The 21,477-nt window shown below is 39.4% G+C and overlaps 1 protein-coding gene across 4 annotated transcripts in view; it reads right to left on the bottom strand.

The window, feature by feature from the left end:
• The window catches only part of LOC110127253 (cytosolic beta-glucosidase), a 217,055-nt gene that overhangs the window by 155,224 nt on the left and 40,354 nt on the right, over positions 1 to 21,477 (bottom strand). For all 4 annotated transcript variants that reach the window (XM_070452089.1, XM_070452087.1, XM_070452088.1 and 1 more), the window contains exons 2-4: positions 15,669 to 15,896; positions 1,744 to 2,540; positions 675 to 798 (exon numbers count right to left, since the gene is read on the bottom strand). In XM_070452089.1, coding sequence (XP_070308190.1) covers positions 675 to 798; positions 1,744 to 2,540; positions 15,669 to 15,896 — 1,149 coding nt within the window. The remainder of the gene's footprint in view (positions 1 to 674; positions 799 to 1,743; positions 2,541 to 15,668; positions 15,897 to 21,477) is intronic.

Raw genomic sequence — 21,477 nt, forward strand, 5'->3', positions numbered from 1 at the left:
TGTTCCAAGTGGAAGCTAAAAGGGAGAAATTAACTAAGGCAGAAATGTGTGTTACCAGTTAAAGATTATTCCTTCACATTTGTTTTCAAATATGAAAAGAATTCCATTGGGTAAAAGAAGTTACCAGAATAACAATATTGTCTTGAAGTAAAATTCACAGATTCTATATGGCAAAAAAAATGTCTGCTGTTTGGTTATACTTTAAATGAAACATTCATTGATTGAAGACACATACCACTTGAAAGTTTATTACACAAATGCTTGGTTTTGGTCCTTTAAGAATTCTGCCAATTCATTTCTTGATAGTTAGGATATTAAACTATGCCAATAAGCACGCTCTAGTTGGTCAATGCTGATCTATGTGTAATAACTAATGCCCTCTCCCCAACAGCCACCACTCCTTCTATTCATGTCACCTTCACCCAGGAGTCACAAAATGCTGAAGACTGTCGCTTTTTACTTGATTAAATTTCAGCAGGTTGAAGTTAGGCCAAAATTCTCACCTTCCTCTTTCCGAAATACTTTTTTCTTCCCCCTCTGTTAATTACATAGCTTTACACTGATTTACATGAATTTCAGCTTTCAAAATCATTGGTCTTTGCTGAATGCAAATAGGCACATGGGAAAATCATATTAAGTTTGCACAATTGATCTTTCATCATTTCAAATGGTACCTTTGAACAGTTCCTGAAATGTCTGTCTGAAATACTCCCAGCGCTGAGTGTCATCAAAAGATGTGGGGTCACCCTGGGGAAACCCATTCTCAGTGATGTAAATTACAGGGTTATTATACGTATCCTGGAACGAGAAAGCAGAAGTTTTATTCCAAACAGATGTGTAAAAAAAAAAAATCTCATAAAATCAGGTGCATTACCCTCTATCTTCTCTAAGCTACAACCCCAAAACTAGTTTTCATCAAATTGCACTGACCCTATTAACTTAATTTTCCGCGCACTGACCTTTTATAACTAACAATGGAAAAGAAAAACTGTGCAAATATCCATGAAGACAGTCAAATGACTCTTGTTATAATGAGAAGACAGAAATATCTTTCTTCCATCAGCATCTGCTGATTGTCATTGCTCCTTAACCCCTTGGTCCTCCTCTCCCCAGCAGCTATATTCTCTATCCTCCTGATAGCAGGAATCCTACAAAACTGATAACTTAAAATTTTCATTTCAGCTACCTAGATGCCATCCAGTGTAACAGAGACCCAAAAAGGATCCAGCTATTTCAAACCCCTGTTATGCCTTTTAGTAACTCAATTGTGACCCCAGCCTGAAAAATATGTCCAAGGCACTACTGTAGTTACAACTGAATTTAACAGCAAATCCTAAGTCTAATCATGACTTTGAAGCCCTTTATCCCTGGTTGCTCAGACAGTAAAGAATCTGCCTGTAATGCAGGAGACCCAGGTTTGATCCCTGGGTCAGGAAGAATCCCTGGAGAAGGGAATGGCAACCCCACTCCAGTATTCTTGCCTGGAGAATACCATGGACATAGGAGCCCGGCAGGCTACAGTACATGGGGTCACAAAGTTGGACACAACTGAGCAACTAACACTACTATCAGCTAATTATCCCTCATTGACTTAAATTCTAATCACCTCTTCCCAGGCCAACAAATGTATATGCTATTGCCTAAAGCATTCATTTTTCAGGTCTTTATACACATAGATATATGCGCATCTTCCCATATTTCCAGGTTTGGGTACACATGGATGCAAACAAATACTGCGTTTACCTTAATGTATTTCAGTAGTTTACGTATTCCCCACGGCACCACACAGACCCAATTCAAACTTATCCAAGATGGGTCTGGAAAAACTTCAACCTCCACATCCTGGAGTAAACCCAGTTCTCCTTTCTTGTTCTCCTGGTTCTTGACTAAGTGAGTCGTGTAATACTGCACAGCAAAGAAATCAGCAGTGCCTTTGATCATCCTCTTCTCTTCTTCTGTAAATTCTGGAAGCCGTGACGATGAGTAGCCCTGCTTTTTGCTCATGAGGGCAACCTGAGACTTGACAACTTCAGGATAATCGCCATCAATAAATAAGGGTTTAGCAAAGAAGTCCAACTGGAATGCCATGGCTCTTTTAACTGCTTCCTGGTCAGACACTGAGGCGGGGTCTGCTGGTTCCACCCAGCCAGCAAAAACTGACAGAGATACCATGCCCTTCTGCTCTTTTCGGAATAAGGAATCATAGCTGTGCCAGGATCTGGCATGCGCTTTAATCAAATTATGAGCTGCCTGATAAGCTTTAGTTCCAACGTGAGGCACACCAGGAGGAAATACACCAAATTCATATGCCATCACTGCAAAAATATTAGGCTCATTTATGGTGATCCACTGCTTGACTCGATCCCCAAATGTACTGAAGCAAAACCGAGCATATTTGTCAAAGGATTCAATGATCACCTCTGAGAGCCAACCTCCTTGGTCTTCCAAGGCCTGAGGCAAATCAAAGTGGTAGAGGGTCACAATGGGTGTGACCCCATTTGTTAACAAATCATCAATGATCTTGTTATAATAGTCAATTCCTAGGAGAAAAATAAAAGAAAGTATGAGAAGAAAAGTCATCTTCATTATGCTGACAATAAACAAGGATTGGGAGAGGATCGGGAATAATAATTTCCTAAAAAAAACTTTGATCCAAAATAAGGTTTATAACCTCCTACCATTTGGAAGGAAACATGAAGTCCAAGGAAGACTGGCTGATCAGAGACAAGAGAATGTGATGGGGTGACACAATTATGGAAGCTGTTACATTCTGAAAGGGATTCATTTGGACAGGTTGCTATCACGTAACTTTGTGCCAATGGGACACTTACTGAAATTATTTTTTTTTTAATTATTTTATTTGTTGGGTGGGGGGATAAATTTGGAGTTTGGGATTAACATATACATACTACTCTATATAAAATAGATAACCAAAAAGGACCTACTGTATAGTCCAGGGAACAATAGTCTCTAAGGAAAAAGAATATGAAAAAGAATATATATATTCTTATATATATATTCTTTTATATATATATATATAAAACACACATATATATTCTTATAAATATATATAACACATATATATATAATATATATATGTATATGTAACTGAATCACTTTGCCATACATCTGAAACTAACATTGCATTGTAAATCTATTATACTTCAATTAAAATTTTAAATTTACATGTTCATATTTTTAAAAAATTATTTTCTTTGCTTGTTTGCATGTTTGACTTGTCACTCAATTCCACTAGAATTGTTGTTATTGTTGTTGTTCAGTCGCTCAGTTGTGTCCAACTCTTTGCCACCACATGGACTGCAACACGCCAGGCTTCCATGTCCTTCACCATCTCCTGGAGCTTGCTCAAACTCTTGTCCATCAAGTCTGTGATACCATCCAACCATCTCATCCTCTGTCATACCCTTCTCCTTCTACCTTCAATCCTTCCCAGCATCAGAGTCTATTCCAATGAGTCAGCTCTTTGCATCAGGTGGCCAAAGTATTGGGGCTTCAGCTCCAGCCTCACTCCTTAAAATGAATATTCAGGATTGATTTCCTTTAGGATTGACTGGTTTGATCTCCTTGTAGTACAAGGGACTCTCAAGAGTCTTCTCCAACACCACTGTTTGAAAGCATCAATTCTTCAGTGGTACTCAACCTTCTTTATGGTCCAACTCTCACATCCATACATGACTACTGGAAAAGCCATAGGTTTGACTAGATGAGCCTCAGTCGGCAAAGTGATGTCTCTGCTTTTTAATACGCTGTCTAGGTTGGTCATAGTTTTTCTTCCAAGGAGCAAGCGTCTTTTAATTTCATGACTGCAGTCACCATCTGCAGTTATTTTGGAGCCCAAAAAAATAAAGTCTGTCACTGTTTCCATTGTTTCCCCATCTATTTGACATGAAGCAATAGGACCGGTTGCTGTGATCTTCATTTTTTGTATGTTGAGTTTTAAACTAGCTTTCTCCTCTTCTCTTTCACCTTCATCAAGAGGCTCTTTAGTTCCTCTTAGCTTTCTGCCATAAGAGCAGTGTCATCTGCATATCTAAGGTTATTGATACTTCTCCCAGCAATCTTGATTCCAGCTTGTGCTTTACCCAGCCTGGCATTTCACATGATGTACTCTGCATTAAAGTTAAATAAGTAGGGTTACAATAAACAGCCTTGACATACTCTTTTCCCAATTTTGAACCAGGCCATTGTTCCATGTCCTGTTCTAACAGTTGTTTCTTGATCTGCATACAGGTTTCTCAGGAAACAGGTAAGGTGGTCTGGCATTCTCATCACTTGAAGAATTTTCCACAGTTTGTTGTTATCCACACAGTCAAAGGCTTTAGCATAGTCGATGAAGCAAAAGTAGATGTTTTTCTGGAACTCTCTTGCTTTTTCAATGATCCAACAGATGTTGGCAATTTGATATCTGGTCCCTCTACCTTTTCTAAATCCAGCTTGAACATCTGGAAATTCTCAGTTCACATACTACTGAAGCCTAGCTTGGAAAATTTTTGAGCATTACTTTGCTACCATGTGCAATGAGTGCAATTGTGTGAAATTTCAAACATTCTTTGGCACTGCCTTTCTTTGGGGCTGGAATAAAAACTGACCTTTCCCAGTCCTGTGGCCACTGCTGTGTTTTCCAAATTTGCTGGCCTATTGAGTACAGCACTTTAACAGCATCATCTTTTAGGATTTGAAATAGCTCAGCTGGAATTCCATCTCCTCCACTAGCTTTGTTGGTAGTGATGCTTTCTATGGACCACTTGACTTAGCACTCCAAGATGTCTGGCTCTAGGTGAGTGGTCACACTATTGTGTGATCATATGACCCATCATTATCTGGGTCATTAAAAATCTTTTTTGTATAGTTCTTCTGTGTATTCTTGCCACTGCTTCTTAATATCTTCTGCTTTGATTAGGTCATGAGCCTTGCCTAATTTACCTCTGGGTCCCCAAAATCCTGGGACAATAGCAGAAACCTAGTAAAGACCCAATAAATAGCTCTTGAGTGAATGAATAGATTTCAACAATATTCAACATAAAGTCAAGAAGTTGAACACGATGACTGCCTTAGTGCTTCTCCAGACAGGTCAGTCTTACCAGTGTAAGAAAAGAGACTCACTGAGCATGGACAAGGGATCAGCATCAGTCCCAGGGTGTGAGTTACAAAGACAGAAAGCAATGGCTTGACACATTAAAGAACTTTCCACTGGAGAGTTTTCTCTAAATTCCTGACATAATTCATAGGAATACCTGGGCTTCCCTGTTGGCTCAGATGGTAAGAAATCTGGCTGCAATGCAGGACACCCAGGTTCAATCCTTGGGTTGGGAGGATCCCCTGGAGAAGAGAATGGCAACCCACTCCAGTATTCTTGCCTGGAGAATTCCATGCACAGAGGAGACTGGTGGGCTACAGTCCACAGGATCACAAAGAGTCAGACATGACTGAGTGACTAAGCACAGCACAGCACATGATTATGTTGAAGAGTATGGAGGGAAAAAGAGGAGATATATGTATAGGTATAGCTGACTCACCCTCCTGTACAGTACAAACTAAGAAAAACATTGCAAAGCAACTGTTTCCTGATGGCTGTGCCTGCAATGCAGGAGATCCAGGTTCAATGACTGGAGAAGGCTACCTATTCCCGTAAGCTCGCCTGGAGAATACCAATGGACAGAGGAGCCTGTTGGGCTACAGTCCATGGGGTCACAAAGAGTCGCACACGACTGAGCAGCTAATGCTCTCACACTTACACTCCAGTAAATACTTAAAACAATAAAAAAAATTTTTAAATTAAAAAAATAGAAGTGTGGAAAGAAACAAAGCAAAGAGGAGAGAAGAATTCCTGCTTTGAGAGATGATTTCCTGAATAATAATTGTAAATTCATATGCAGACTTGTGTTGCATTCAAAGTTTGCATAGAAGCAGCGTCCCTTTATCTCTTTTTAAAGTTATTATCTTCCAATTTTACATAATAATTGAGACATTTGTGTACATTTCATTTATTCAATCATTAATTTGTTCATTCCTCAAATACGCATTTAGAGAGACACTACTATATGCTTGATTACAAACATTATAAACTCTCCTTGTACTGAGAAAACTTTAATTACAGTAGTAACCAGGCATGCTTAGTTGCTCAGTAGTGCCCGACTCTTTACGGACTCTTTGGACTGTAGCCTGCCAAGTCTCCTTTTCTCCGTGGGATTTCCCAGGCAAGAATACGGGAGTGGGTTGCCATTTGCTTCTCCAGGGATCTTCCCAACCCAGGGATAAAAACCTGCATCTCCTGTGCCTCCTGCATTGCAGGCAGATTCTTTACTCACTGAGCCATCAGGGAAGCCCCTTAAATGTTAGTAGGGACTACAAATAAATTCATAAATAATTATCACACAGTATTATTATTAAAGGTAAGTCCCCATCCCAAAATGAGGGCATATGAAAATCTACTCTGAAAGCAGAGTAGCAGCAGGGTCTCAAAAGTGAACTATGGTGACAGGCTACCTAAGTTCTATCCCAAAACCTTCACCTACTAGTTGAGTGACCTCAGGAGAGTTACTTTATCTCTCTGGGTTATCTTTTCTTGTCTGTAAAATGTAGGCAATAATAGAAACCTATTTCAATAATTGTTCTGAGAGTTTAATGAGCTGATAAATTGAACATGCTTAGAACAGTTCTTGGCACAGTTAACTATGATTCTAATAATGATTATTATTGTTATTGTTGTGATGAGTGGCATCTAAACTGATCCTTAAAAGATGGATACAAATGACCCACATAAGGAGGAAAGATCCAGGAAGAGAAAAAAAAGGAAACAAATGTGCAAAAGGCCAAAAGAAGAATGGAAATAAACAAAGACCTCCCAAATGTGAACAGTCTGCTTATTCTAAGTTTGCAGCAAGGAGCCAGCCATTATCACTAGCATCTGGCAGATACTCAAAGGCCATCAGTGAGGCAGGAAAGTTTCACAATAAAAACAATGAGGGGAGGATCCAGGTACCTTCTGATTGAAAGCTGTTGGCACAGGGAGGCTGGACGTGGGCTAAATGGAACCAGGGCCTCTTGGGTAATTGGGTTGGGGGGCAAATTTGCCTTTTTCTGAATGGTCCTAAGTTCAAAGAAGAGGACAGAGGAACAAAAACAAAGAAGGGGTAGTTGTTGACCATATTCTGACTTTTCTGGGTCAACTGCTACAGAAATTGTGGTTTGGCTGCCTGGACTTTTTATGAGGGTCAGAGTTTTACTATCATATATGGCATGGCCATTATTTGTAAATTCATTCTCTTAGAACAATATGGCTCTTTCTGATAACTGAAAGCTCACAATAAGGAGAATGTATAGCTCAGCAGAAGGGGAATAATAGTGAGAGGTAAGCAGCATAAGCAGAAGCCAAATTATGCAAGGTCATGGGTTATCTGTCTGTAAGAATGGGTAATTTTTAACAACAGCTCACTTATTTTGCAGGCATAAACATCATGTGGGTCATGAATAGCAACTCCATACTTGGAAGCCCCCTTTTGCATGCCATTACTCACTGGGTGGACATAATAAGTTACACCACCCAGAAGATGTCCAAGTTTTAATCCACAGATCATGTGACTATGTTACTTTACTTCTTGTGTTACATCAAAGGGACTTTGCAGATATCATTCTGATTAAGGATCCTGAATTGGGAAGATGTTTCTAGATTGTTCAGGTGGACCCACTCTGCCACGTGAGTCCTTAGAAGTGAAAGAGGATGGCAGAAGAGTGGGTCAAAAAGATGCAACAACAGAAAAAAGAGGCCTGAGAGGGATTCAGCCAACTATTGCTGATTTTAAAGATGGAAGAAGGGAAACAGCAGCTGAAGAATGCAGGTGGCCTATAGAGGCTGAGAACGGTCCTCAGTTCACAGTCATCAAAGAAAAGGAGACTCCAGTCCTACAACCACAAGAACCTGAATGAACCAAGAAACAGAGTCTCCCTTAGGTCTTTGTAAAAGAAATGCAGCCTTGTAATCACAGAGGTTTTTATTTTGGAGAGAGACCTGTGTCAGACTTCTAACCCACATAATTCTAAGGTAGTAAATTTGTGTGATTTTAAGCAAGTAAGCTTGTGTGATTTTAACAAGTAATAATTTGTTGTAGCAGCCATGGAATACTAATACACTCACCAAAGTTTATAAAGCTTTCCTCTCTCTGTAAAAGATCATTCCACCATTCCATCTCTGGGCCTCTGTAAGCCCATATCTCCTCCTTTGTAAAATGGAATATCCAAAGATTTGTATAATGGAATCATCTTGATATCAGACTGTGTTAAGGTTTTCATAGTCAATGCCTTCCACTGGCTTTGAATATAAAAGTAGTATCAGCTTTTGTGTTTTGTATTCATACTATACGTACATGTTTGTCACACATTTTGTTTAATCCCTGCACTAAGTCCAAGAGGTAAGCATTTTTAGTCTCAATAAACCTATGAAGAAACTAAGATTCAGAAAGTAAGCTCCAGACTTCAAGTGACAATGTGTTCAGAGAGCAAAGCCAACATTTAAAGCCAGTCTGTCTCATGATAGACTGAGCTGTTCCCACTATGACATTCCCCTTCTTACACTAATGTTTCAGAACCAAAACCAGAGTGATACTGTTTTCCTAGCCTTAATAATCACCTACTTTGGATCTGATTCATAATATCATGGTTTTTCTTATTTCTGGAGGAATCAATGATTTATAAGCATCATTTAACATGATGCAATCATTAATGATGGCAATCAATGTAATTCAAACAACATGATGATATGCAATTGAATTGAAGATTTAAAAAATTTAAGTAAAACTTTTTCTAACTCATCAACATGGCAGAGCAACAAAGCATTGCATACTTAATATTTATCATCCCAGAACTTTACTTTATTCAGTTTATTCAGTACTTCAGTGAAACCTTTCCATGATGCAATGGAGTGAGGCATTGAAGAGCAGAGCTCCAGAGTCAGACAATTCAGACAAGGGATCATGGACAAATCACATGACTGCCTCTATATACCCACATTTCCTCATCTCTAAAAGAGGAATAGTAATAGCATCACCTCAGGAGTATTTAAGCATTGAGAACAAATAGTCAGAGTTATCTAGCTTTACCAAATTCATACAATTCAGGGTAACTCATTCTATCTATAAATACGTATTTTTGTTTCTTTATTTTTTTATTTCTTGGTCGCATGGCATATAGGTTCTTAGTTCCCAAAACAGGAATTGAACCCTCTGCATTGAGAGCAGAAGTCTTAACCACTGGACTGCCAGGGAAGTCCCCATAAATATGTATTTTTAAATGATCATCAGTTACCAACCTAGGGAGCCCGAAACCCCAGGAAGTCATATGGACTCTGTTCTACATCTTGATATTTAGGGCAGGGTTATTTTAAGTATTAAAACTTCCATAGCCTTCTATCACAGTTACTATCATCACCTTTGTTTTAATTAAACCCATTCCTTCTTATTTGATCTTTGAAAATATGAAGCATGTTTAAGTCAAAGATCTTTTGGAAATAGGGAAAAGAAGCCCAATCAGATTAACTCAAATGTAAAGGTGGCATTAGAGGCAGGATGCTGGCTGATAGGGAATGCAGTGAGCATTATTTGAAATGACAGAGAGATATCAGATACCAAATGACAAGAAATAATCACAACTGGAACTTAAAGCTGGAAGCTGAGAAAATCTTAACCTCTCAGAAAAGACTGATGTCTCCTACCCTAACTTCCCTCAACACATCTACTCTGTCCCTCTCCTGCTCAAAAAACCAGTTTCCTTTATGCAGCCAATTTGTTATAGTCTCAAAATGGGCATCCTATCTGATAAGACTACTTCACAACCCTAGAGCCAACCACCCACCAAATCAGGCTTCAACTCCTCAATCCCAAACATCCCTGAGACAGGGAGGCAGTTGAACAAGATTCTTTTCTAATGAAATTACAAAATTTATATGTCACAGGGAAATAAGTTTTTCCCCCGTTCAGTCAGCTGTGGCCAAGGGCAGAGCAGGGTTATATAGAACAAAGAAATGGGAAAATTCCCTTAAAAGAGCATGTGGCTGAAACTTTCAAAGATGATGTCTCAGTTCATAAAATAACTATACTGGAATTCTTCTAGTCAAACTGTAAATGCCTTAACGAAGAATGAACTTTGACCTAGTGCCTACCTGTGTCAAACATGTAATTCTCTAGGTTCACTCCTCATTAGGCCCAACCACCAATTTCTCTTGGCATACTCTCTGTGTTAGTTTCCTATAGCTGCTGTAACAAATTACGACAAACTTAGTGGCTTAAACCAACACCGAGTTATTATCTTACAGTTCTAGGCATCAGATGTCCAAAATGGTTCTCACTGAGCTAAAATCAAGATGTCAGCAGAGCTTCATTCCTTCTGAGAGTTCTCAAAGAGAATCCATTTCCTTGCCTTCTCCAGCTTCTAGAGGCTCATGACCCCTTCCTCCATCATCAGAGCCAGCACTGAAACTCCTTGTCTCCTGTCTGACCTCTGCCTCAGTTCTTATACCTTCTCTCTCTGACTGTGATCCTCTTACTTACCTTTTTTAAGGATCTGTGTGATGACATCTATCCAGATAAACCAGGATAATCTCCCCATCTAAAGATCCTTAACTTAAGCACATCTATAAAGTCCCTTTTATCATGTAAGATAATATATTCAGTTTCTAAGAATGAAGACACGGACATCTTTGAGGGGGTATTATTCAGTCTACCACGCTGCCCAATACAGAGTAGGAGATTAATAAATTCTCCTTTAGTTTACTTAACTACCATTCCTCTAAGTGTGCTAATATTTTAAATCAAAGTGTGAAAGAAATTCTGCATAACCATTCCTTTTCCTTTTCCCTTTCTATTTCCAATAATTGGGTCTTTTGCTAATCACTTGAAACTTACATTTGTGGCAGATATGAAAATGCACTTGAACAGTTGAGAAATACAGAAATATGTGATTTCAGTTGCCAGCTCAATCTCTTCTTGTTAAGCCTCAAAAACTTGACATTTGAAAGAGAAAAGCCATGTAATAATACCACTTTGTAAAATGTTCTTCCAGTTTGGGAACATGGGATTTTATTTACAAGTTTCCAAATGTCCCCTCATCAAGTTTTAAAATAGGAAGTCAAATACAAAAACTTGAGTTTCTTGGAAAGGACAGTGACAAGGATTCTCTAATTCTTTACATGCTCTTTGAGAAAATGTTTAAACAGAAAAAACAAATGATGGCCTTTCTGAGTTAAAACAGTTCCAACTGCTTCAACAGATCACTGCACAAGAATGAGCAACCACTTATTGAAATTCTGCCTACTGGAAGCACCTCTAGTGCCCTCTTGCTCGTGGAAAAGTCTGTAATATTAATCAGCTTTGGCTTTACAAAAGCTAGTGCCAAACATAAAAAGCTCAGTGCTCAGACAATGTGATCCCCACGTGAGAACGGCACCAGTGAATCCCTCACGTTGTCTGGATGGCCCCAGTGACTCCAATCCCCTTCCACCAACACTCTCTACCTTCTCTGTTGCCCTGTTCTTGGATGTCTAATCTACAGTGAACTCCACGAGCTTCTGTGTATCTGGAGTTGGTGTTAAGTAACTAGACATGTTGAGGTATTGCCACAGGTCCATAATCCTTTATCTGAAAATCTTGGCAGCCATGTTTTCAGAAGTTGAGGATTTTTAGAAAAGAAACACAGTAAATACTGTATATTAAGTTTAGCACCCCCAGTGGGGGTGGGTCAGTATCCCTTAATATTTCTGCAGTAAAACAGATAAATATTCTCACTAAGCAAAATGAACTGAGATGATATTAAAACTTTGCCATCAACTCAGGTCAGCTTTTGTTGCCTACTTTGTTTTAGAATTAAACTCAGTAAAAAGGGATTCAATATTCAGAATCTTTTGGATTTTAGAATTTCAGAGAAAGAATTATGGACCTACATTACAAGGTGTTGTTGTTTACCACCCAAATGGAATCAGTAAAAACTCCAAACTCCTAGAATCATAGGCTAGAACAGTGGCATGAGTTTTAGTAATGTAGTGCCTCCACCTCAGGGAATTGTAGCACAAAGCATGTGTGTCTGTGTGTGTGTGTGTGTGTGTGTTGGGCGCTCAGTCGCATCCGGCTGTTTGCGACCCATGGACTGTAGCCTTCCACGTTCCTCTGCCTATGGGATTCTCCAGGCAAGAATACTAGAGTGGGTTGCCATTCCCTTCTCCAGGGGATCGTCCCGACCCAGGGATTGAACCCAGGTCTCCTGCATTGCAGGCAGATTCTTTACCATCTTGGCCACCAGGGAAGTCCAGCACAAGCATACAAGTGGTTTCATGATGTTGTAAGTGTCTCTGGAACCTTACGCTTTTGACATGAGACAGAACTAGGTTGAAGTCAGCTCTAACTAAATGTGTTGTCTTGGCAAATTTATGCCCAGCCTTACACCCCAGATTACCATGATTCCCTCTGTTTAGGGAAAGCCCTCCTCACTCACAGGGCTGTTAGGAGCATTGACTCAGCAAAAGCAGATGCAGTGCTTGGCACAGGGAGAGGCACATAATAAACACTCAATAAAAGTCAACCAGTGCAATGGCAGCCCACTCCAGTACTCTTGCCTGGAGAATTCCAAGGACAGAAGGGCCTGGTGGGCTATAGTCCATGGGATCACAAAGAGTCAGACACAACTGTGCAACTAACTAACTACCCTTAGAGTGATCTCTATGATGGTTATTGATCTAATTCAGCTAAGTGTTTACTGAATTCCTCCCTGCAGGGCACTGTACTAGGTCACAGGGGTGAACAAGGCAGACATATCTGCCCATTACCCTGTAAACAATTTCAGGGATTCTCATATTTCTGTTAAGAGTATGGAGCACTGTCCCTGACACAAAGCAGACACTTGATATACATTTCCTGGGTTGAATTAAACACAAAGTGCTCACAATCAAGAAGGGGATTTAATAATGCCAAGAGTGAAGAATGTAAGAAATATTCTAAGAGTTTCTCAAAGCACTATGAGAATTTAAAGAAAAAAAAAATTTTTTTGTCCTGAAATAGGGACTCTAAAGAAGAGAACACGTTTGTGCTAGACCTTGCGCTGTGTGCTGTGCCTAGTCCTTTAGTCGTGTCTGACTCTTTGCAACTCCATGGACTATAGCCCACCAGGCTCCTCTGTCCATGGGATTCTCCAGGCAAGAATACTGGAGTGGGTTGCCATGCTCTCCTCCAGGGATCTTCCCAACCCAGGGATCGAACCCAGGTCTCTCGCACTGCAGGCAGATTCTTTATCATCTGAACCACCTGTGCGAGACCTTAAACGTATACAAAACATTGCACAGGTATAGTTGGGAATTTTTCTTAAAAAGTCATTCCAGGCAGGAGGAAGAACTTAAAACTTTTTCTTCAAAAGTGGAAAATTACATAGCATGTTTAATAAGTAGTGGGTTATGTGCTTAGGGCATTGTGTGGAGGAATTGCATAGACCATATGCATGGGGAATTTCAGCCTGGAATGCCTCAGAGGTGAGTCAGACTAAGTCAAGTAAAACCTGAAATGATATATGAAGGAGTTTAGATGACTAAAAAACTTTTATGTTGCTTTGTTTTAGCAGGAGATGATGCAAGCCAGCATGTCTTGAGCCAAGCTTTCGGAAAATTGCTGTGGTAGCATTTTGCACGAAGGATTAAAGGACAAAGAAAGAGAGTGAGTGTAGGTATATCCGTCAAGGGCATATCAAAAAGCCCTTGATGAGGATGATAAACATCTAAACCAGGACAAGGGGAGAGAAGATGACTGGAGCGGGCAGGGGGAAGAAGTTAAAGAGGCATAAGAAGAATGGATCAGATTTGGCAACTAGTAAGATGTAAGAAGAAAAGAAAAGAGAAGACTCAAAGATTACTCTTAGCTTTTAATCCTTGAAGGCTATGAGGGTGGCAAACAAAAGAGAGGGTACAGATGATAGACTAAGACGGTGGGAAATGACAAGTTAATTTTTAAACTGAGCAACAAATTACCTCCTGTTCAAAGTCAAAAAATAAAACTGGCCGCTGATGCCAAGAAAGGAGACCTGTAACCAAGAGCAGTTAAAAGCAGGGCCTAATGTCTTTAGAATCCAGTCATGGGCCTGCTAAACTTGTATGTTCCTTATCTGGGGGAAGCGACTTGAAAGCCATGGTGTGCTACATCCGTAAGCTGGGCTTCCGTTTCGCAATGCAGAGGTTTCCCCTCACCGCTACACAGAAAGCAAGTGCACAGGTCCACCTAGAAGCTGTTATCACAGACTGTTCTCACTACATTTGTTGTTGCTGTTGTAGGAAAGCAGATAACTTAATCAAGAAGAACCTCTGTTTCAATGCTGTCTCTTTGAAGTGCGAGTGTGGTGAGGCAACCTGGAAGTTGTGAGATGCTGAGAGAACATTCCTCCCAAATCCTGCACATCAAGCACCTCCTTGCCTCACCCCATCCCAACCCTAGGAGTCGTGGGAAACCTTATCCAGAGCAAAGGAGCAATAAAAGTTCTTTATGAAGAAGCCATTTCACTGTCATGCAGGGGTTATAAAACTTTTTTTCTATAAAGGACCACGTGGCAAACATTTCAGGTTTTGCAAGCTGGACAGTCTTTGCCCCAACTATTCAACGCTGCCATAGTAGTGGGAAAGCAACTACAGACTACACATAATGAAGGGGTACAGTTGTACTGCAAATAAAACTTTATTTATAAAAATAGGGATCAGGTCAAGTTTGGGTCTCAGGTCACAGTTTGCCAACTTCCGTTGTGTGGAAGGAGTTAGCCAAATCTTAGGCTTAAATTCCAGACCCACCCAAAAATACAAACTCAACAAAATATCTGGATTTGAACATGCACCTCTGTAAAATGTGGTACTTATACTTTCCTCGTTGATTTGTGGGGTTTAGAGAAAATGTATGCAAAATGCTTCATAAATAATAGGCTTTCAAATAGGGCAATAGTCTTTTTCATTACAAGGCATAAGACAAATAATAACTAACACTTACTGAATGCTTTTCTGCTATACCAACTGCTGTGTAAAGCACTTTAAAAGACTGTTTCATTTACTCTTCCAACAACACTTGGAAGTAGGAGCTATTACACTATCCCTTTCTCCTCATGGGGAAACTGAGGCACCAAGCAAGGTCCACGAGATGCTCACAAAGATAGTAAGTGAAATCTCTGGCACTTAATCCAAAGTGAACAGATTCCAGGGCCTCTGGGGCCAACCTCTGTGCTAACTAATTAACTCCACTGATTCAGCTCCAGTTGAAATGCTCAGAATCTTCTCAAGTTCTGCAGGGCTTTTCATGACCTATCACAGCATAACACAACTGAAAATAGATTATACACAACCTTTGGAAATTCACCTTTAGGTCAATACTCAAGTAACATTTTACATAAGTAAAACACTTATTCCAACCCACTTCCTGCCCATCTATTTCCACCCCTCCCAACAAAGATCTCCAGTTGAGGGAAACCAGGATAATACTGGAAAAGCTAATGGAAACCCATTTCAAAAAATGTATCCTATAATCACTCTAAAAACTTGCAATCTCAAAGCTACGCTGAAGAATAGCATCCTGGATTAATTATGCCAGACTGCAGCAATAACCTTGAATTAAAGCTGCAACCTTCTATTTTTAAGAAACACTTGCCTTTCTGGTTGATGAAACCTGTCGTCCCATCAGGTAACAGACGTGACCAGGAAAGAGAGAAGCGGTAATGAGTCAATCCAAGCTGTTTGATACATTTCAAATCTTCCTCCCACAGAGTGTAGCTGCCACAAGCTACATCGCCAGTCTGGTTCTTGAAAACTCTCTCTCCTCCCTGATGGGTGAATGTGTCCCAGACACAAGGGCCTTTTCCATCTGCATCCCAGCCTCCTGAGAAAAAGAAGAAAATGAAACCGTTACACTCTTGACATCAAGAGGCATATGTGGAATGTAAATATTTGTCACCAAAAGAACATCCCTCATTAACTCAATGTACCATATTGATAACTTTAAAATATGCCTTTAAAATAACATGCATGAGTGGGTTATGTGTTCAGCTGTCCTTGATCCCTGAAGCTGACTGGTGGCAAATGAAAAATTATTGCATAATGCCGCAGCATAGCAGGCTTTCACGGTTCATTATCTGAAGATCTCCCAGCTGGTAGACAGAGGCAGGGCTCAGTTTATGAGTGTCTGAATTGAAAACATCTCCTTCTTGTGAACATTTCTCCTGGCCCTGACAGACACACCTTGTCCTCACTGTGCATAAAGCAGTCTTGGGACTCTATCTTTGACCCTTGACACCTGAATCCTATCTTCCTGTCATCTAGCCATGGAGCCTGAGATGGTCCAGTCAGCTATTGTGGGAAGGGTGCTAGTTCCTGCCGTTGTTGAGATGATAAAAGTATCCTACATTCATTCATTCACACCTCCCTTAATTCAACACATGCTCTGTATCAGGCTCCAAGCTAAGCTTAGTGGATACCAGGGTGAACTCCGCTGCAATTCTTGTCCTTGTCAATTACATGAAATTATAAAACAGCCAACATAATGGTTCCTGCAAGAAAGCCAGGGAGAGGTGTTTATCCAGATGTGGGCAAGAGTCAGAAAATTCTTAGAGAAGACACTCCTAGACTGAAATCTAGAGGAGATGTTGACTCATCAAAGTGAAATGCTAGGAGGTAGGGGTTAGAGAAAATTAAAAAAAAAGAGGAGCTAGGAACAGAATAAGCCCAGAAGTAAGAGAGAACATCACACATTAGAGGGACAGAAAGCAAAAATTACATTAGATTTGAAATATCTGTTCACACAGAAATTTTGTCTAAAATGGACGTTAGAATCCATTTTACGGTACAAACGATTGATTTTTTAAAATCTCATGACTCTTTAATTCCACTTCTAAGGGCATACCCTGAAAGTATGCTCATAAATTTTCACAAAAAGATTATATGAGATTATTGAGGAAGGGTTTTCTGTCACAGCAAAATCCTAGAAACAACCTATGTCCTACCAACAGAACAGATAATTAATTTTAGGTATATTCACAGAGAGGAAACACAAATAAGTTGTTACAGTGAATGAATCAGAGCATAGATAACCCTCTGCTCTGCTCTGACTGTTTGTGTCCCCCCAAATTCAGAGGTGGAAATCCTAACACCCAATATGATGATTTGGGGAGGAGCTTAAGTCAGGAGAGTGGAGCGTTCGCGAATGAGATTGCTGCTTCTAAAAGGAGGCCCCACAGCGCTCCCTACCTCCTTCTGCCCCGTGAGGATACGAGAACCCTGTGATGAGGAAGAGGGTCTTCACCTGGCCATGCTGGCACCCTCACCCCAACTTACAGCATCCAGAACCGTGAGGAATAAACGTTCGTTGCTTACAAACCCCCTAGTTCACGGTCTTTGGTTAGAACAGTCCAAATGGACTAAGACACCCTCAAAACTATAATGTTAAGCTAAAGAAAAAATCAAGATTTGAAATACATAAACAGGAATGAATCCATGCAGCATGGGATTTTTATGGCAGTGAAACTACGAAAATTGTGCCTACCTTTTCCTATGGGCAGTGGGTCTGTTCCCCTAACCCCATGTTGTTCAAGGGTGGACTATATAATAGTGGATACATGACATTATACATTTGTCAAAACCCACACACTGTGAACTTCATTGAATAATAATGTATCAATATTCACCCATCATTTGGAACCAACGACCCACACTAATGCGAGGTAGGGGAAATTGGGGGAATGGGATACAGGAGAGTTCTGTACTTTGTGCTCAATTTTTCTGTCACTCTAAAATTGCTCTAAAATATAAATGTTATTAATTTTTAAAAGATTATATACAGTACTGCATCATGTTTTATACAAAATATATAAAATCAAAGATGGATTTCCTGAACATATACATATGAGGTAAACACACAACAGCATGCCTGGAGATGATCAGCTCAAGCTGGTGGCTGCCTTTGGGTAGAAAAGGGAGGGAAATGTAAACAAGCAGGAGCCTGAGGGCCCTTGGCATCTCTATGTTTCACTCCTTAAGCTGGCTAACGGGTATCTAAGAGGCTGTTGATTACATTATCCACAACCATTTTTATATACCTGAAATAGTTCAAAATGACTTTCACGCAAGAAAGGAAGTCACAGCTAGAGTAAAGAGACTAAAACAATTATAGGAAAGTTTTTTAGGTCTACATTAAGCATTAACTTTCTCATATTTTGTGCACAATTCTGATAGGACTAGACATAGTCTCCAGACCAATGAAAAGACAACATGCACTATAATTTACAGGCGAGAACCATGGGGACACAGGAAGACTGCTAAAAGAAGGAGCTCTGACAATAGCAAAAATGACAGTTGATATCAAGGCAGAGTATTAAAGATCTATACAAAGAAATTATGAATATTACAAATTATTATACTTTGGAGCCATATCAGACAGAGGCAAAAAGCTTTATACATCCCAATGGCTCTCAAGTTATGTCTATCTATGGGATTTAGAGGGAAAAAGAAAAAGAATACTGATATTCAATCTTAGAATGAAATAGGTATGAATACTAAAATACAACTTCAGTGAAGCATGGTATTCACAGTTTGAATAATTGATTTACAATAAATGAAGAAGCTTAATCTCAGAGAGTTTAGGCAGCTATGTGTTGGTAAATATTAACAACTGGTTGTATATTTTAAAACATATATACCATCATATATACCTATTTATTATAAATTATATTGGTATAGAGGTATATTGGGATAAAGGATGTATAATACACAATTGCCAAATAACAATATGCAATGCTCTTTATTGTATATTCCTTATAGCCAATTGATTCTCACAGAATACTTGTTTAGATTTTTGCCAAACTCTTATATGGGGAGCCAATCTACAATATACAACCTGACAAATGTGAGTAGTTCTCATGTAACTGTTGACTGGTATCTTTGCTTAAATTAATGGGTACAATGAAAGGAAAATGATAATATATCAGAATTTCACTTGTTCATCAGTGACATGAGCAATTTTCTTGCTAAATTGGTAATAGTTTTTAACACTGGAAGAATATTTCCTTGATTTTTTTGTCCTACTCACAATGTAACAGTTACATGCATACTATACATTCATTGACTCTGCATTATTTACATTTTATCTGCCACTTTCTTGAGTCCAGGCAACCAACAAAACAATAAATCAAATGCTGGCTTATAGCACTTGCCAATTTCTGTGGTGTAAATACTTACACATGGCCAATTTCAAGCATCCGCTAGGATAGCACTGAAGGCAAAGTTGCAAGATGAACAATGGCATATCATTAGACAGTATTTCTTCTATACAGGTACAAGTAGCCTCAAGGGCATAGCTAATAATAAAATGTGCTAAAATAATTAGGAGATAAGGATTTGAATATTTATTATCTTTGTTTTTAATATAAATTATTTATTTATGTTTATGTCATTGAATCTTTAATACTGGCTATATATTTAAGAATCAGCTCATAGGGGATTTTCCTGGTCGTCCAGTGGTTAAGAATCCACCTTTCAACGTAAGGGACATGGGTTCAATCCTTGGTCAGGGAAATAAGATTTCACATTGCCGCAGGGCAACTAAACATGAGCACTGCAACTGCTTAGCCTGTGTATTCTAGAGGCCCAGAGCCACGGCAGAGAAGCCCAAACACTGAAGTAAAGAACCCATACACTGCAACAAAAGATCCTACATGCCACAACGAAAATCCTATGTGCTGTAACTAAGACCTCATGCAGCCAAACAAATTAAATTAAAAAGAATCAGCTTGTAAAATTAATGAAAATTTAACAGTGGGCACTGGTGAGCCAGTACAAGCTGGCCTCACATATCACCAATAAGTACTTACCTAAGACAACACTTTTCATTAAGTAGTAGAACCAAGATATGGGGACTTCTCTGGTGGCTCAGTGATAAAGAATCCACCTGCAACGCAGTAGCCACAGGAGATGCAGGTTTGATCCCTAGGTTGGGAAGATCTCCTAGAGGAGGGCATGACAATCCACTCCAGTATTCTTGCCTGGAGAATCCAGGCAGAGATTATAGACAGACAGAGGAGCCTGGCAGACTACAGTCCACAGGGTTGCAAAGAGTCAGACATGACTGAAGCAACTTGGCATGCACAGAACCCAAGATGTGTTTCCAGACTTGTCTGATACTGAAGTTCAAGCCCTTCCATTAGACCACACTGCTCTTAGTAATAAAGCCTGACTGATGAGTCAACTTATACCCATGCTACTCAATATATGAAGTGTTAGAAATGAATAACTTGACATGCATTTTGGAAGACAGCCCTTCTTAAGTGCTTACAGTAAGTTTTGACAATTTTAATAGGTCAACGTCAGCAGGAAAATTCACTTATGTGGAGTAGTTTATTCTAGGTGTATACTAGATGAAACATGTATAAGCAACATTGTTTCTATGAGAACCAGAACGTGAATCAAAAATTAACCATTATAGTTGAAATTTTGATAAAAGAAAATATATATAGTGGCCTTTTAAAAATATATATAGTATACTAACAATGAAAAATCATAAAGAGAAATTAAGGAATCAATTCCATTCACCATGCATCTGCCTGCAATGCGGGAGACCCAGGTTCGATCCCCGGATCCAGAAGATCCCCTGGCGAAGAAAATGGCAACCCACTCCAGTACTCTTGCCTAGAAAATTCCATGGACGGAGGAGCCTGGTAGGCTACAGTCCTTGCAGTCACAAAGAGTCAGACATGACTGAGCAACTTCACTTTCTTTCACTTTCCATTCATCACTGCAACAAAAAGAATTAAATATCTAGGAATAAGCTTACCTAAGGAGACAAAAGAACTGTACACAGAAAATTATAAGACACTGATGAAAGGAATCAAAGACAACATAAACAGATGAAGAGATATTCCATGTTCCTGGGTAGGAAGAATCAATATTGTGAAAATGACGATACTACCAAATGCAATCTACAGATTCAATGTGATCCTTATCAAATTACCAACGGTACTTTTCACATAACTAGAACAAAAAAAATTCACAATTCATATGGAAACACAAAAGACCCCAAATAACCAAAGCAGTCTTGAGAAAGAGGAAAGGAGCTGGAGGAATCAACCTTCCTGACTTCAGACTATACTACAGTCATCAAGACAGTATGGTACTGGCACAAAAACAGAACTATAGACCAAAGGAACAAGATAGAAAGCCCAGAAATAAACCCATGCACCTATGGGTACCTTATTTTTTACAAAGGAGGCAAAATATACAGTGGGGGAAAGGCAGCCTCTTCCATAAATGGTGCTGGGAAAACTTGACAACTATATGTAAAAGAATGAAATTAGAACACTTCTAACATCATACACAAAGATAAACTCAAAATGGATTACTAAATGTAAGACCAGAAACTATAAAACTCTTAGAGGAAAACATATGCAGAACACTCAATGACATAAATCAAAGCA

Source organism: Odocoileus virginianus, chromosome 21, assembly GCF_023699985.2.
Source record: "Odocoileus virginianus isolate 20LAN1187 ecotype Illinois chromosome 21, Ovbor_1.2, whole genome shotgun sequence".
In the NCBI taxonomy this organism is placed as follows: Eukaryota; Metazoa; Chordata; class Mammalia; order Artiodactyla; family Cervidae; genus Odocoileus; species Odocoileus virginianus.